The sequence below is a fragment of the Arvicola amphibius genome, chromosome 11, assembly GCF_903992535.2.
Source record: "Arvicola amphibius chromosome 11, mArvAmp1.2, whole genome shotgun sequence".
Lineage (NCBI taxonomy): Eukaryota > Metazoa > Chordata > Mammalia > Rodentia > Cricetidae > Arvicola > Arvicola amphibius.
In genome coordinates this window covers 109790804-109807673 of record NC_052057.2, presented here as the reverse complement: position 1 = coordinate 109807673, position 16870 = coordinate 109790804, and the positions used below count along the sequence as shown (strand labels likewise).

The 16870-nt window shown below is 41.8% G+C and overlaps 1 protein-coding gene across 4 annotated transcripts in view; it reads left to right on the top strand.

Annotated features, from left to right (window-relative positions):
- Positions 1-7926: 7926 nt before the first annotated feature.
- Positions 7927-16870, top strand: part of Ptbp3 (polypyrimidine tract binding protein 3) — an 81440-nt gene continuing 72496 nt past the window's right edge. For 2 of the 4 annotated variants that reach the window (XM_038347402.1, XM_038347401.1), the window contains exons 1-2: positions 7950-8077; positions 10893-10926. In XM_038347402.1, the coding sequence (XP_038203330.1) occupies positions 8070-8077; positions 10893-10926 (42 nt within the window). In that variant the 5' untranslated portion in view covers positions 7950-8069. Of the gene's footprint in view, positions 8078-10892; positions 10927-16870 lie in introns of all 4 variants that reach the window. The other 2 variants (XM_038347404.1, XM_038347403.1) reach the window with 2 other exon arrangements.

Below are 16870 nucleotides of genomic sequence, written 5' to 3'. Positions count from 1 at the left end.
TCTTCTTTTTATTTAAAGTAAGAATGAAATCTGGTGTGATGGTGTGTGTTTGTAACTTCCAGGGCTAGGGAGGCAGTGACAGGCGCACACCTGCGGCTCACTAATCAGCCAGTCTACCTTACTCCGTGAGTTCCAGGCCAGCAGAAAAACCCGTGGATATTAGGGTTGTCCTTTGGCCTACACACATGCCCACTCATATGCATGCATACCTGAACTCTCTCTCTCTCTCTCTCTCTCTCTCTCTCTCTCTCTCTCTCTCTCTCTCTCTCTCTGGATTGATCTTTGGAAATTTTCAAGTTAAGCTTTAGAAGCAGTGAACATATTTAGTACCCAGATCTTGTTTTGACAAATGACTGATCCTCACACAGGGGCAGGAAATAAACAAGATGACAGGGAAAGTCTTGTAATACCATAGAGTTAAAAGTCAAGAAGTGTTCAAGAGTAGCTGGGGACAGCAATTTGTGTCTGTGGTCCTAGGGCTCCAGTTAAGACAGAGGATTCCTTGGGTCTGTGAGTTTGAAACCAACCTGGAAATATTGAGAGACTAAAGAAAAACACACAGACATACCCCCTACCCCCATGGGAGTATATTAAGGAACAAAAAGGTCAGCTTAAATAGCTCCCACTGGCCAATGGCTAGAACAGTTTGGAAATTAAGATGAAATGGCACTAGGTTATAATATGAACGTCGCATTATAAAATGAAGGTCTGTGGCTATACATGCAAATTCATGGGGGAAGAACAACAACACATAACCCCAAATAACTTAGGCAAATGCTGTCCTTTCAAGGACAAGTGGAGAGCAATGCCCCATTCCTTAAGCATGAGCTGTGGACGATGATGTCTTTCCAGAGAATAAAATCTAGAAAAAGGATGGAGCCGGGCGGTGGTGGCGCACGCCTTTAATCCCAGCACTCGGGAGGCAGAGGCAGGCAGATCTCTGTGAGTTCGAGACCAGCCTGGTCTACAAGAGCTAGTTCCAGGACAGGCTCCAAAGCCACAGAGAAACCCTGTCTCGAAAAACCAAAAAACAAAAACCAAAAAAAAAAAAAAAAAAAGAAAAAGGATGGAGAGAAAAAAAACATAGTTTAAAAACTATATATTTTTTTCTTTTGAGACAGGGTTTCTCTGTGTAGCCCAGGCTGTCCTGGAATTCACTATGTAGACCATATGCTGGGCCTTGACCTCACACAGATGCTCCTGCCTCTATCTCCTGAGTACTGGTACCAAAGGTGTGTGAATTACGCCCAGTTAGGGGTACCAGTTTTAAGAACAGGAGGTCAATCTCTAAGTCTAATGATTCTTTTTTTTTTAAATTTTTATTTTTTGGTTTTTCGAGACAGGGTTTCTCTGCAGCTTTAGAGCCTGTCCTGGAGCTAGCTCTTGTAGACCAGGCTGGTCTCGAACTCACAGAGATCCGCCTGCCTCTGCCTCCCGAGTGCTGGGATTAAAGGCGTGCGCCACCACCGCCCGGCTCTAATAATTCTTAAAACATTAGTGTTTATCACTTGGACTACCCTCTGGTTTAAGCCCTAAAGATTTTCCTCTGAATAAAAATAAGAACAGCTGGGCAGTGGTGGTGCACGCCTTTAATCCCAGCACTTGAGAGGCAGAGACAGGTAGATCTCTGTGAGTTTGAGGCCAGCCTGGTCTACAGAGTGAGTTTCAGGATAGGTTCCAAAGCTACACAGAGAAACCTTGTCTTGAACCCCTCCCTCGCCCCAAATAAGAAGGATGATTATATTAAAAATCCTGGGCAACTCTGGGAGCCTTGTGGCATAGGATGACAAAATGACAGGACAGGGATCTCCTCCCTCTTTGGAAAAGTGCTTCAGAATGTCCAAAGCAAGTCTGGCAAGGGTTCGATACTCTACCTCCAGTGACAGGAGGTAACAATGTCTTCATCACAGGTGTGATAGACTTAGGAGTCCTCTGCACCAGGTGCTGGCCCTGTGGCTGACGTCACTAGGGCAGTTGATGGAGGAGAGTTATCTGTCTATGTTTCTTTTATTGGTTAATTAATAAAGAAAACTGCCTTGGCCCTTTAAGAGACAGAAAATTAGGTAGGTGGAGTAGACAGAACAGAATTGTGGGAACAAGGAAGTAGAGTGGGGGAGACGCTTCAGGCAGTCTCCATAGGGAGTCTCCATGCTTCTCCTCTCCGAGATGGACACAGGTTAAGATCTCTCCTGGTAAGCCACACCTCGTGGTGCTACACAGATTACTAAATATGGGTTAAAGGAAGATGTGAAAATTAACCAATAAGAGGCTACAGATAATGGGCCAGACAGTGTTTAAAAGAATACAGTTTCCGTGTAATTATTTCGGGTGTAAAGCTAGCCGGCGGCCGGGTGGAGGGACACAGCCCCACCGTTCCTTCTACAGGCAGTCACAGGAGGGCAAAATAGACATTACTCATGGTCATTTCAGGGAAAAATTTCTTAAGCAAACTAGAAGAAAACTACAAGGAAAAAATCATAAAGTATTTAAAACTGTCAGAGTGCACAGTAATCTGAAGTGAGCACACAGGAGGCACTGATGCCACCTCCTTCAATAGTGGGGAAGGAGTTTGAAGAAGGGCCGAAGCCACACAGATTCTGTATGTTTCAGCTATTATGGTTTCATTTGACAACCATAGTGAGAAAGTCTCAGGAGGAAGACCATACCGAAATGTTTTTTGTGAAGCCTTTGAACTTGGTATTGTATCAGCTCTGAGAAAATAACAAATTCTAAGGGAACAATCAGATAACATTGATCTCTTAAAACCATTGCTTTACTTTGAAATAATTGTAGTATACAGAAATGTTTCACCATTAATAAAAATCCAGAGATAGATATTGGGGTTCAATCTGAAGGTCAGAAAAGCAAGACAATCAGCCACTGGCTCTTATCTCTACCTCAGTCTGAAATGGCGATCTTGCCTCAAGGAATCTCAGAATGAGACTGTGTGAGAGCTGTCTCCTCCCATTTTACATTCCTCTCTAGTGCTGGGATTAAAGGCCTGCACCACCACTGCTTGGTTTCTACGGCAAACTAGTGTGGTTACTGGGATTAAAGGTTTGTTGGTGTGTAAGGCTAACCAGGATGTCTGTTTTACTTTCTGATCTTTGAGCAGGCTTTATTTATTGAAATATAAATGAAATATCACTACAGAGAAATTTAAAAGATAATGCAACAAGGCCCTGTGTTCCCTTGCTGCCCAGTTCCCTCTACTGGTACCATCTTTTTTAAAAAAATATTTATTTATTTATTATGTATACAATATTCTGTCTGTGTGTATGCCTGCAGGCCAGAAGAGGGCACAAGACCCCTTTACAGATGGTTGTGAGTCACCATGTGGTTGCTGGGAATTGAACTCAGGACCTTTGGAAGAGCAGGCAATGCTCTTAACCTCTGAGCCATCTCTCCAGCCCCTACTGGTACCATCTTAACTAGAGCAAATCATAAAAACCAGGAAACTGACATTGGCGTATACACATGCCTGTCCCTTTTACACGACTGGGTATCTGAAGCACCATGCAATCTTATCACGGGAAGATTTGTATAAGTACACTTCCCTTGCAAATCAGGATTCAGAATAGTTTTCATCACCGCAAATAGCCCCCTTGCATAGACTTTACAGTCACAGGCATCTACTCCCCGCCTCCTGATCATAATCTCTTCCGAACACTGACTGGTTTTTCTGCTCTACAATTTTGTGAAAATGTTATGGAAATGGAGTCACGCAGTATATAAGCTTTTGAAACTGGCTCTTTTTCCATTTAGTTTGATTTCAGAGATTTCCATTTTAAGGAACAGATGTTAATGGTTATTATTTTGGAATTGTCATGAGATAAAATGTTCATATAATGACCTTCTGAGACTCAACTAATGGCTAGTATTATTTCTGAACTATATTGGCATTTTTTAAAATGGCATCTTTTATGTCTTAAGAAGTCTTACCTATAAACATCAATGTGGGTTAAATGTTAACCATCCACTGCATAGGGGAATAGCTTAAGGCAAGTGTTCAAAGGTTACTTTTTGTGTAAACATAATAATGAAGGGGTGTGCCTCTTATCAGATAAACAAGTTTCAGGGGGGAAATTCTTAAGCAAACCAGAACAAAAACACAGGGGAAAAATTACAAACTATTCAGAACTATCTTTTTAAAAATATATAGGACTCTGCAGAGATTAACCTCTTTGGCACCAAGACAGAATATCATAATATAAAGTGCTTAAGTGTTTATTCCAAAATCATGTGGGTAATATTGAATCGTTCTGAAAACTCAGAACCTTCTGTTGAAATTACAGAAGACCTAAAAAAAAATGCAAACTCCATTCTCTCCTTGGGTGGTAATAATTGTTGTTGTTGTAGATGTGTGTACATGCCTGCAGAGAACAGGGGTCAGCATCTGGTGTTTCCTCAATAGCTCTCTACTTTATTATACATGCATACAAGCATACATATATGGTTTATTATTTACTTTTTATTTTTTTGAGACTAGGTTTCTCTGTGCAATTTTGGCTGTCTTGGAACTCACTGTGTAGCCCAGGCTAGCCTCAGACTCAGAGATCTGCCTGCCTTTGTCTCCTGAGTGTTGGGATTAAAGATGTGTGCCACCATGCTAGGTTGATAGGTTTATTTATTTTATGAGTGTTTTACCTACATGAATGTATGTGTATCACGTGTGCTATTACTCTCGGAGGTCAGAAGATGGCATCGAATACCCTAGAACTGGAATTACTGATGGCTATGAACACTGTGTGGGTATTGGGACTTCCTCAGGAGCAGCAGGTGCTCTTAGCCATCTCTCCAGGCCTTCTCCACATTGTTTTTGAGACAAGGTCTCTCACTCAACGAGCTCTCTGATTTGGTTTGACTAGGCCATCAGGACAGCACAGTGGCACTCAGATTGACACACAAGCTCACAGAGCTCAAACCTTTGAATTTAGGACACAGGGCCATGGGAAAGCAAAAGTTTTGCCTTGTTTTCTGTTATAAACGGTATCCACTTATCTATGCCTCTGTTACAAAACTGGGCTGGTGCGGAACAATTCTGTATCTGTCAATTATGTTCTGAATAAACGCTGATTGGCCAGTAGCCAGGCAGGACAACCAGACAGGAAGTAGAGGCAGGGCGATGAGAACAGGAGTATTCTGGGAAGAAGGAAGCTCTTTCTTGAGTCCTGCCCAGACCACCGAAGTAGGATGTGACCTGCCCTGCTGAAAAAGGTACTTAGGGATTTGTTAGATTATTACACAGATAATAATAATGGGCTAATAATGGGTTGATATAAGTTATAAGAGTTAGCAAGAAGGCCAGCCTGGTCTACAAGAGCTAGGTCCAGGACAGGCTCTAAAAAAGCTGCGGAGAAACCCTGTCTTGAAAAACCAAAAAAAAAAAAAAAAAAAAGAGTTAGCAAGAAGCCTGAGCTAATGGGCCAATCAGTTTATATCTAATGTAGACTTCTGTGTGATTCCTTGGGGTAAACAGCTGTGGGAACTGGGCAGCAAAGAAACCCCAACAAGCCGCCCCTCATGTCACACTGGGCTTGTTTAGGAAATAAAGTACAGCTTTGTTCGTTTTATTCAGGCATATAATCTTTTGATTATGGATTTTTTTTTTGGAATGACAAGTTGGTATAGATAATGAGTCTCGGGTCTACAAGAGCTAGCTCCAGAGCAGGCAACAAAGTGACACAGAGAAACCCTGTCTCAAAAAAAACAAACAATCAAAAAACAAAACAAAAAAAGAAGTCAATTTAGAAAGTATTATAAATTGGGTGGTGGTACATACCTTTAATCCTAGCATTTGGGAGGCAGAGGCAGGTAGGTAGGTCTCTGTGAATCTGAGGCCAGCTTGGTCACAGTGGTTAGCAAGGGGTGGGTCTGGAGATAAAAACAAAAAGCTTTTCAGGACTGCGTGATGGTACGACTCTTAATCTCAGAAGGATGGCCAGGCGGTGGTGGCCCACGCCTTTAATCTGAGCACTTGGGAGGCTGAGGCAGGAGGATCTCTGTGAGTTCAAGGCCAGTCTGGTCTACAGGAGGTAGTTCCAGGACAGGCTCCAAAACTGCAAAGAAGCCCTGTCTCAAAAAAAACAAAAAACAAAAATCTCAGGAGACTGAAGTCAGAGGATCTTATATTTGGATGCTAGTCTGAGTTCCATAGCAAGTTTCAGCCAGGCTGTTCTAGATATTAAAACTCGGTCTCAGACAAACAAAACTACTTACTGCTGTTTGAGTTTTGAAAAAAATGAGAAGCATTATATTTACATGCATATCTAAAAAGAAAAAAAGGAAACTCATAACACAATATACTCTAAATACAGCAATAGAAACACTCCACCGGCTGCTTCTCTTGATATTTTATTATTGTTTTTTTTGTTTGTTTGTTTGCTTTTTGTGAGCCAGGCTGGCCTGGAACTTAGGACAGACATAGTTCAAGGTGGCCTCAAATTCAAGTAGGAACTGCTGGCACAGCTATTTTTTAAATCCCACATAACAGGGCTGGGCGGTAGTGGCATATGCCTTTAATCCCAGCACTCGAGGCAGAGGCAGGCGAATCTCTGAGTTCGAGGCCAACCTGGTCAACAAGAGTTAGTTACAGGACAGGCTCCAAAGCTACAGAGAAACCCTGTGTCGAAAAACCCAAATAAATAAATAAAATAAATAATAAATCCCACCTAACAATGTAGGGTGGCAATGTTTCCAAACGTAACTTAATATTTAGATTTAACGTACAAAACATTTTTGACATCTTGAATAGGGGAACTGAAATTACTTTAAAAATGACATTCCTCAATTACAAACTGAAAGTGTCTACTATTCTAAAGTAGGAAATCAGGAAGGATAGATTGAAGTTGCTACTTCCTTTGAAAAGGGTGTGGGCGGTCCCCTTTTTACATTTCAGAGAGCTCGAGCCTTGGCTTAAATGGCTCGAATTTCAATGGTCTGTGACTTGGAAAAGCACTCAGTTTCACGAGCAGGTAGGCTATAAAAGTTATACGCATTATATATATTTAATTTTATGCTTTACGGATAATCTGTTTTTACTCACACTAGAGGAAAGGGCTTTGGTGCAAACGAAACGTTTTTTGGCTGTGAAATTCCGGAGATCACTCATATATTTTCATCTGAAAAAACAATAATCCTTTCCTATCACCTCCCAGCCCCCCCCTCCCCACGCCGCGCGGGAGGATGAATAAACTTATAATACTGGCAGTATAATGGCCATCCCATAACTATGCAATGAAAGTTTCATGTATATTTAGTATTTGAACGTTGGATAGAAAAGCACTCAGATTAAAACGGCAAAAATGAAGCACTTCGGTCCAGGGCAGTCTCATCTACCTAATTCCTTTCTCAACCACACCTATCCGGCCACTGCGGGTCTCAGAGGTTGACTTCCAGTCCTGGGTAGCCTGCTCTCAGGTCCCGGAAGACCACTGCCAGAGCCTGCTCCGTGGCCGTCGCGCCGGTCCCCTGCCGTGCCGCCAGCAGAGTCCCCCGCCCGCAGAAATTCCTCCCGGCTTCAAATGTCCCCAGGGGGCACCGAAGCTCGTCTCGCCTACAACAGTAAGCGTTCAGGCCCGGGCGACCTAGTGCGCCCGACTCCGGGAAGCCGGAAGGCCCGCGGGCTCGAGGGAGAGAGAGCCGCAAAGCGGGAAGCACAAGGCGCGCGTCCCCGAGGATGCGGGCGCGACGGAAGGGAGCGGGGGCGCGCAGGCGCGCCGAGTCACCGGCGGGCGGGGGCGGAGCAGGCGGGGCGGGGCGGGGCGAAGAGGCGAAGGCGGGAAGAGGGCGCCCTGGAGTCCAGCCGAGTCCGGGGAGGGCGTCGACGCCGAGGGGGCGGGGCCAGGCGAGGCGGGGACGCGCTCGCGGGCTGGGAAGGCGGGGGCGCGGCGCTGGCGAGAGCGTGCCCGGTCCCCGCCCCTGTTTCCCACTCTTCCTTCCACCTCCGACCGGCCGGAGCTGCGGAGCGGCTCCGCTCGCCGGTCCCCGGAGCCGCCGCTTGCTTTCCTCCTATCCCCGCCCGCGGCGAGCCCGTCAATCCCCGCACGACTCGCTCCTCCATCTGGGCCATGGATGGGTAAGTGCCGGGTGGCCGCTCGGGGGCTGCGCTGGCCTCGTTTCCTTTTCGGCGTCGCGTCCCGCCGAGGCCGGGGAGCAGGGCGCGGCGCCGGCTAGCGGAGGAGCTGCCCGGGGCCGAGCCCGACGGCAGGGACCCGGGGGGCGCGGGGCCGTCCGCCGCAGTCTCCGCTTCCTGCGCGCGGCGCCCCCGTCACGTCCGCCCCTTGCAGCCTCGGGGCGCCCTCGGGAAGCGGAGACGAGCCGGAGCCGGGGTGCCGGGCCAGCCTCCCCACACTTCCTCTCAGAAAATGGTGCGCGGCGCTGGCGGGGGCGGAGGCTGAGGCGGCCGCGGCGCTCGGGGAGTTGCTGTTTACCGGCGGGGTGGGGCGCGCGGCGGAGCTTTCCCCGGCGGCGGGCCCGGGCGAACGGCGACAGCCGTCTGGGCGGCGACCGGGTCTCGAACCGCGGTCGCGTGTGGGTCTCGGGACCCAGCGAGGTCTCCTGACTTGAGCTGGGAGATACGTTAACCATTTCTAAATACCGAGCGTCTGCACTTTGTCACTGGGGACGCTTCCTCCTTGCCCGCCCCTCCCCCCGAAACTTCGTGAATTCGCCACGGGCGATATCAGATATTGTGTAAGTGCAGTTTTCCGGACTCTTTCAACTGCTCCGTTTAAATGGGGTCCGTGACTAAAATTAAAGGAAAAAAGGATTTACAATCACCCTTTCCGAGTTGATAATTTCTCTTGGAACTCAGAGACATGGGGCAGGACCTGATGTATTTTAATAAAAGTGTTAATTGAAAGATTTTAGTAAGTTGGGGTTTCTATAATAGTGTTGTTCACCAATATAAATTCTCCAAGTCTATTAGATATTCTACCTCCTTTAATTTATTTAGTTCCTAGGCGTTTGAGTTGTTCTTAACCTCTTCCCCCTGCCGACTTTTGACAAGATTTCTGTAAACTGCTGGATGCTGTTTTTCAGTTAAAAAAAAAAAAAACGTAACTTACTTTTCGGTGAAAGCCATTTAACAGGTTGCCGCGTATTTGATTATTGCTTGCTACGTACTTCAGTGAAGACACTAGAATCTTCCAACAGTTTTTTGCCCTGCTTAGGTTTCGTTTATCTTAGTTTCACAATATCGTGATATGCACTATGTCATTTGAATGCAGATTGCATGCTGCTGCAGATATCAAAGTGCAATTTTAGATTTGATTTATGGTTGTGATGTTCTTGAAAGGATTCCCGTTTAATGCAGGTTACTTCGTGAAAGCTTCTTCCTCCTTGAGCATTGACTTCTCTTTACCTGGCCAATTCATGTGAAATCGTGAAATCGTTTCGGTGATTTATGCCATAATGCCCTAATGTCAGTCCGGAAGGGCCGGGAAATAATCATCAGAAGGTTCGACTTCGGGTTTGGGTAAACAAGTTAGCTTTACGTGCCGAGAGATTTACAGTTAAAAGGCTTGACTTTGCTTCCTTCTTGAGTGTGAAATGCAAACCCCTCCTCCTCTGCCCGCTCAGGGGTGGGGGCGGCGGAGTAGGAATAGTCAACCTTACTCAGCAACGTGCTTATCTGATGCAGAACATTAATTGCATAGACTTTTAGTCATCATCTGCTACTAACTACGTCTTGTTAAAATCACCTCTTTATTTGGCACACAAAGTAATAGGTTTCATTACGATATTTCATACCTACATATCATGGCGCTTTGCTCGTCTTGGCTCCTCCACGCTCACCTTCCCAAACGTACTCCTGCTAATAGTTTTAGGAATCTTGACATGCGTGTGGTATTAAAGCTAAGAAAGCACTGATGCAGATAGACGAGGTCAGAGAGGAAAAACGTTTGCTTTTTTAAAAAGTATAACTTAGCGGTTATTAGGTTTAAATTTTAGAAAAATAATACAAGTTTCAGAACTGTACAAGGGAAAATATAGGGTTATTGTTTAAAACATTGAAGTTTATACCACTTGATGCAGAGATATCTGCATATCTTTAGGAAATTATGACATTGATTAGTAACATAATACAGAACTTATTTAGCAAATATGGAGATAAACTGCTAACTGAAGATGTAGAAGAAATGAATTTTTGTATAGAATAATAACTGTATAGGGCTTTTTACACTCCTAAGGTGTGTAAAATTTCTGACTATGTGGATTGTGCGCTAGGCAAACCATCATATTTTCTCCTTGTGTGCTTTCTTTCTGTGTGTATGTGTGTGAGTGTGTGTGTTCATTTCCACCTAGGAGGAATAGTACCTTTGTACTCAAAACATAGTATTAATGTTTAACTTTTTTTTAAAGCAAATCTTACAATAAAATTTAATGTGTGAAATGATATATTTGTATTTATTCTAGCTATGGGAGACAGTCATAACAATATTTTGGTGAGTTTTGGGGGTGGTAAGATGCAGGTTTCCAAGATGGTTTTCTTGTTTCTAAACTCCAGGCCCAGGTTTTGCTTATTTAAAGCTTTATGGTTTGGTCACTCATCTCAGGGACTTGAAACGAATGAGCTTTGGTGGTTTTAGTCTTGGTTTGGATTTGTCAAAGTGAGATGAAGAAAGACATGCTTATTGTATTGACGCACAGCTGTACGTTCCTGCACACTAGAGAGTAATTTTTTTCTTGCACTGAGGTGTCGAGGCTTTGCTCTTGAACTCTGCTGTTGCTACACTGTCCATTGTTTTTTCTTTATTAACATTTCACAGTTCATTGTTTTTTTCGTTATTTATTATTATAATGCTTTTCCTTTTTCTTTAATCTTATCTGTCTTTTAAAACTTGTTCTCTAACTTTGTTTTCCATTTTCTCTTTACTTTTTCCATACAGTGTTGTTACAGATCTTATAGCAGTCGGTTTAAAGGTAGGACTCTTTTACTATCCTTTCATAATCATTTTTGTATTTATTTTTATTTTGTATTTTTATCCCCCCAAGTGGTGAAATAATTTCACCTGTTCACAAAATTGTCTTTTGTTCTGTGTGATGATAATCTTTACTTTTAACTCCAAAATTAAGTTAGCCCCATGGCTAATTTTGGATTTTATGTACCTTTCAGGAGGAACTATAGTAAAATTAAAAAAAAAAAAACATGTAAAGTTTAACTTAACTGTCAGGATTGTATTTTTTTTTTTTTTTTTTTTTTTTTTTTTTTTTTTTTTTTTTTTTTTTTTTTTTTTGGTTTTTCGAGACAGGGTTTCTCTGTGGCTTTGGAGCCTGTCCTGGAACTAGCTCTTGTAGACCAGGCTGGTCTCGAACTCACAGAGATCCGCCTGCCTCTGCCTCCCGAGTGCTGGGATTAAAGGCGTGCGCCACCACCGCCCGGCAGGATTGTATTTTTTTGTTTGGTTTTGTGGATAAAATTATCCCAGGCTCTGATTTATTTTTCTAATGAGTCTTTTTTTTTTTTTAAATCTTTTGTAGTTGTACTTAGAAATAATAAAATAACAATGTCTGGTTTTTGTGTGTTCCAACTGTGTGCCATGCGCTTTACATGTATTCTCAGTAATCATAGCGTTCCTTAAAGATAGGTAATTACTGGTCTGATTTTAAGGGTGAAAAAGCAAGTTGAGAAAGTTTGTTCAGGATGTGTGGATGTTCTGGTATTCAAATGCTTGTCTTCCCTTTCTGAAGATTTTTTTCATTTTACCTCATTGCTAGCAATGAGGCCTCTATCTAAAAGGTGGCCGTCTAGGGAACTCAATATTTTGTAGTAATGCTTTTTCTAAGGTACAAGTCTTTAGTTATACCAGAGTCCTCTCATTACTGTATTAAAAAAATACAAATCAAGTAAACAGTGCTCCTCAGTATGTGACTTTTACAATATAATTGTCTGGGAGCTGCTGAGATGGCTCACTGCTCCTGGGGATGACCCAGGTTCTGTTGACAGCACTTGTATGGTGACTCAGCCACCTAACTCCAGGTGCACATGCTTACCCAGGTGCATACACATACATGAAAATTTTAGAATAAATAAAATAATAAAAGATAATAGTCATAAAGTTTCCTTTGGTATTTTGGTATTTGATATTGATTTGGGAAATCTAGTTCTGTAGGCCACACAGTGCAGATTACTGTAGAAAGTAGAATGAAGTACTTAACCTTTGCATACATCTTAAATAAGCCAGGTTCATTTATATAGTTGTTTGATCACTTTTGAGTCTGTTTTGTTAAAGCACAAATCCTGCCACTGTCGCCCTGTTTCTGTACACTTTGCTAGCCAGTTCCATGTTTCTGTTTCTTTATACTTACTAGATCTGATGGTGGCGCTTACAGTGGTTACTTAAGAAATAAGCAAGGCAAGAAGCAGCAGCATTTAGAATGGGATGTCTGAGATGAGCATACTGGAAACTGTTGTACTGTCTTTTGGGGTTGGGTAGAGTTGATCTGCTTTGGCAAGCTTTGTGTATACGTTTATGAATAGGAAATAAATGGAGGGAGCCTTTTCTGGAACTACCCCCCCTCCATACAAATATTGTCTCATTTGAGAGTGATACTCAGAGATTCGAAATTAAGTCCTTAACTGTCTGAAGGTGCCTGTAGGAGAAGAGACATTTAAATGAATTGTTTTGGTCTTTAAAGATGTGATTTATGACTCTAGTTTTTTATCTGGCATATAAATACAGCAGACATTTTTAAAAGTTACCACTTAAATGTTAAAGAATTATGCTTGAAGAACCCATGTTTTTGTTATGGTGAAAACACATCCATAATAAAGGAAAGAAAATTTAAATGTTATGCCTAGGAGCCAGATGAGAATACAGGGCATGGTTTTCTGTCTGTATGCTTTGAAAGCAACAACTCTAAAGAGATAATAAGCTGATTAGTTGATTCAACAGGCAGCCTGAATGTGTGTTTTAAATATTCAATATTTATTTATTAAAATACTGTAGTCATGCTATAAAATCATTTATTATATGTACCTGTAGTGGCATTTCATTTGTATTTTAATAAATAAAACTTGCCTGAAGATCAGAAAAGTAAAACAGCTAGCCACTGACTCTTACCTTGACCTTCTTTTGTTTTTAGACATGGTTTCTCTGTGTAGCCTTGGATGTCCTGGAACTGCCTTTGTAAACCAGGCTGGCTTTAAACTCATTGAGATCCACCGCCCAGTTGTTATTTGTACTTTTTGGCAGAATTGTTCTTTCTTTGATCTCACCAGAGAAGTTTAGTTATTACCAAATAATGAACCATTAAGGCTTGCATTTCATGTAGAGTATATAAAAGATAAGCCAACATTTGCTTCCTCTGCTGTCTGAATATGACACAATAAATGACTTTAGTTAGTAGTAAGGATGAAATTTGGATTGTATTCCCTAAGTTTACTTTTCTGGATTAAAAAAAAATTAAATTATTTTAAAATTTATTTCATGTATGTGTTTTTCCTATGCATGTTATGTACATGTTACATGTGTGTCTGGTGTCCGTGGAGGTCAGAGAGGGCAATCTGGAACTAAAGTTGGAATGATTGTGAGCTACTGGAGTCTGAACCTGAGTGCTCTCTCCAGCCCACGGAAGTTATTTAGATTGTGGAAAAGACAATTAAAAATATTGTTAAACATAAAATTATTTTAGCAAAGGGAAACTAGTTGGGTTTAGGATGCATCACAAAGGAAAACATTTCTGATGTTTTCTTTACTACTGTATTTCCCAGTCTCTGATGTATTATAATCTCAAAAGATGTCTAATGCATGAATAACGTCAAATACACTTAAGTGGAAGACATGTTTACATTGTCAGGTGTTTAGGATTTCATATCATGGTATGTACTTGGATGTTCTTTGGGGGTTATTAATTTTTGTATCTTGGTCAAATTAAAAGATTACCTTTTTGAACTCAATCATGAAACATTTGGGGGGGGGGGTTGTTGAGACAGAATCTTGCTCGGTTAACCAAGCTGGACTTGAACCTTCTTCAGTTTCCCAATGGCTGGAGTCACAGAAATGCACTACCATGGCTGGCTATCTATGTATGTGTATATGTCTATATAAAACACACATAATTGAGAAGCGATGAGCAATGAGTTCTTATGAAGACACAATCTGGTGAAACGACACACATTTCAAGGATTTTATTATACCACATAAATCAGTGTCAGCATTGTAGGTGATTGCTTTTTCTGCGTGCCAAAGTACATTTTAAATTTCCAGCTTATGCTTCATTAGTACTAGCTGTCTAGTATTCAGAATCTTAAACACATTTCCTGTATTCCCTGTTATTTTGTCTTCCATATTAACTGTCATAGTCCTTTTTAGATGAGCATCCTATCTTTAGTGGGTCATTGAGTATAGAAAAACACATGCTTAAGAAGGACTGTAAATGGCTTCCAATAGTTACCAAGCCTCCTATGTAGAAAAGAACAATATAGCAGATTGAAATTAATTTTGAGGGTCAGTTTTCTTCATGCTTGTCATTGGGGGTTAACAAGCAGCAGCCCATGAGCACGTCCTGCTTGCCTCCTGTTTCTGTAAGTAGTTTTATTGGAACATAGCCATGCTTATTTGTTTCCATATTGTCTGTGGTTACTTTCACATTACAGTTGTAGAGCTAAGTAGTGGTCACAGTCTGCAAAGCATAATATATTCACCCCCTGGCACTTCACAGGAAGTGTTTGCTTACTGTTGTACATGACTCTTGGAAACGCAGAAGGCCTTGGCTGCAAGTTCTTACCCTTTAAAAATGAGATGTCATTTATGTAGAGAGCAGTTCAGTAACCTTTGACCAGTTTTACCACTTCACCAAAATGAGAGAATGCCGTTCTAAAACATCCCTGTTATCTCAATTCAGACACAGTCTAGGCAACTGTTCTGATTTTCTGATTTCTGTTAACGTAGATAGGTTTTACCTGGTTTTCTACCTCTTATGAATAGATTCATAGAGCATAAGCTTTCTGGTTATGACAGTTTTTTATTTAGCAAAATGATTTTTAGACTTTATCTCTGTTGTTGAATAGTAGGAGTTCTGTGTGGCTGTCCATCCTCTTTCATCTGTATTTTATTGTGTCTTAAAATTTGTTCTCATGTTGATGGGCACTTGAGTTCTTTCCAGTTTGGAAATATTACCAATAAAGTTTCTGTGAATGGGTGCGTGTGTGTTTAGCATACTGTTCTATCTCTCTTCTGAGCCCAGGAATAAAAGTGCAACTGAAAGGTGATGACATGCATGTTTAACAAAAGCTGTTTGATATTGTTTAATATTGTTTGATATTGTTTAATATTGTTTGATATTGTTTGGATCTTGAATGTTTCCCAAAGGTCTGTATGTTAAAAGGCTCGCTCTGTGGGGTAGCATTTTGGGGAATTAATGGAACCTATTAGATTTAGTCTCCTGAGAAGGTTTTAGGTTTCTCTGAGATTGTGGGATGTTGGCACTTTCCTCTTCCCCATTGCTTTCTGGCCTTCAGGTGAACTGTTTGTCTATTATGCACACATTGCCATTTCTACCTGGTCTTCTCATTAGAGACCCAAAACAGTAGTACATCTGCTTGATCTTAGACCAGAACCTCCAGACTGTGAGCTGAACAAACTTCTCTTGTAAGTTAGTTGTCCCCAGGTTTTCATTATAGTGATGGGAGCGCCTACTCATGAGCTGTTGAGCCATTTCCTAAAATGTCTGTATTTCACACAGCCTGCTTTATAGTAGAGGTCACATCTATGGCCATACTTCTTGAAAGTGCCTGATGGTCCAGTTTCGTTTATAGAGCTCAGGTTGTCTCTCATCCTTTGCAACCCTTGGTGCTGCTGGAGTTTACTTTTAGGCGCTCTAAAGGTTTATAGCCGAATAATTACTATCAGTAATATTTCATTATACTTGGAATTTTGTTATTGATTGGATAACTATAGTGGAATTTTTAGTACCCTTTTATGTGCTGTCTAGTGGTTAATTTTTTTAAAAGATTTTTTATGAATGTTTTGACTGTGCTTGCACACATGCATGCATGCTTGTGTGTGTGTGTATGTGTGTGTGTGTGTGTGTGTGTATGTGTATGTATACCACATGCATGCCTGGTGCCTTGGAGGCCAGAAGAGGTCATCAGATTCTCCAGAACTAAAGTTGCAGAAAGTTGTGAATCTTCATGTCGGTACTGGGAGTTGAACCCAGAGTAATGAGTGGTCAGTCCTTGAGCCATCTTTCTAGGCTGTCTGTTAAGTCTTCGGTGTTTCATTTTGTTCCTTTCTTTTCCTGTGTAGCCCTAGCTGTCCTGGAATTAGTTCTGTAGATCAGGCTGGCCTCTACCTGTCTCTGCCTCATGAGTGCTGGAATTAAAGATTTGTGCTCCCACCACCACCACTGGCTCTTCAGTGTTTCTTATAGACAAAATATAGCTTTTAAAAATCACATTTACTTACATTTTTATCTTAGGTAATTGTGTGTGCATGTGCCTCAGCATCCGAGTAGAGGTCAGAAGCATCCTGCTGGCGCTGATCTCACCCTCCAATCTGTTAAAATTACGTTACTTTCCTTTCCCCCTTCTCTTTCTTCCTGCCAGCTCCTATTTATTCCCTTTTGCTTTCTCTCAAATTCATGGGCTGTAATGTATTTTTTTCTTCGCCTTTTGGACATTTTGGTTTTGTCTCTCTTACTCATTTGAAATTGTCACATATTATTGGGTGCTTTGGGCTTTTTTTTCCACTCAGTATTTCAGTTTGGGAAATTTTATTGAAATATCCTTATCTTTACGCTCTGCAGTACTGGAACTAGGCTTGTAATCTATGACTGAACTTATACCCATAGCCTCTATTGAAATACTTTGAAGTTTATTGATTTATTTCTTCAGTAATATCTAGTCTAATGAACCCATCACAGA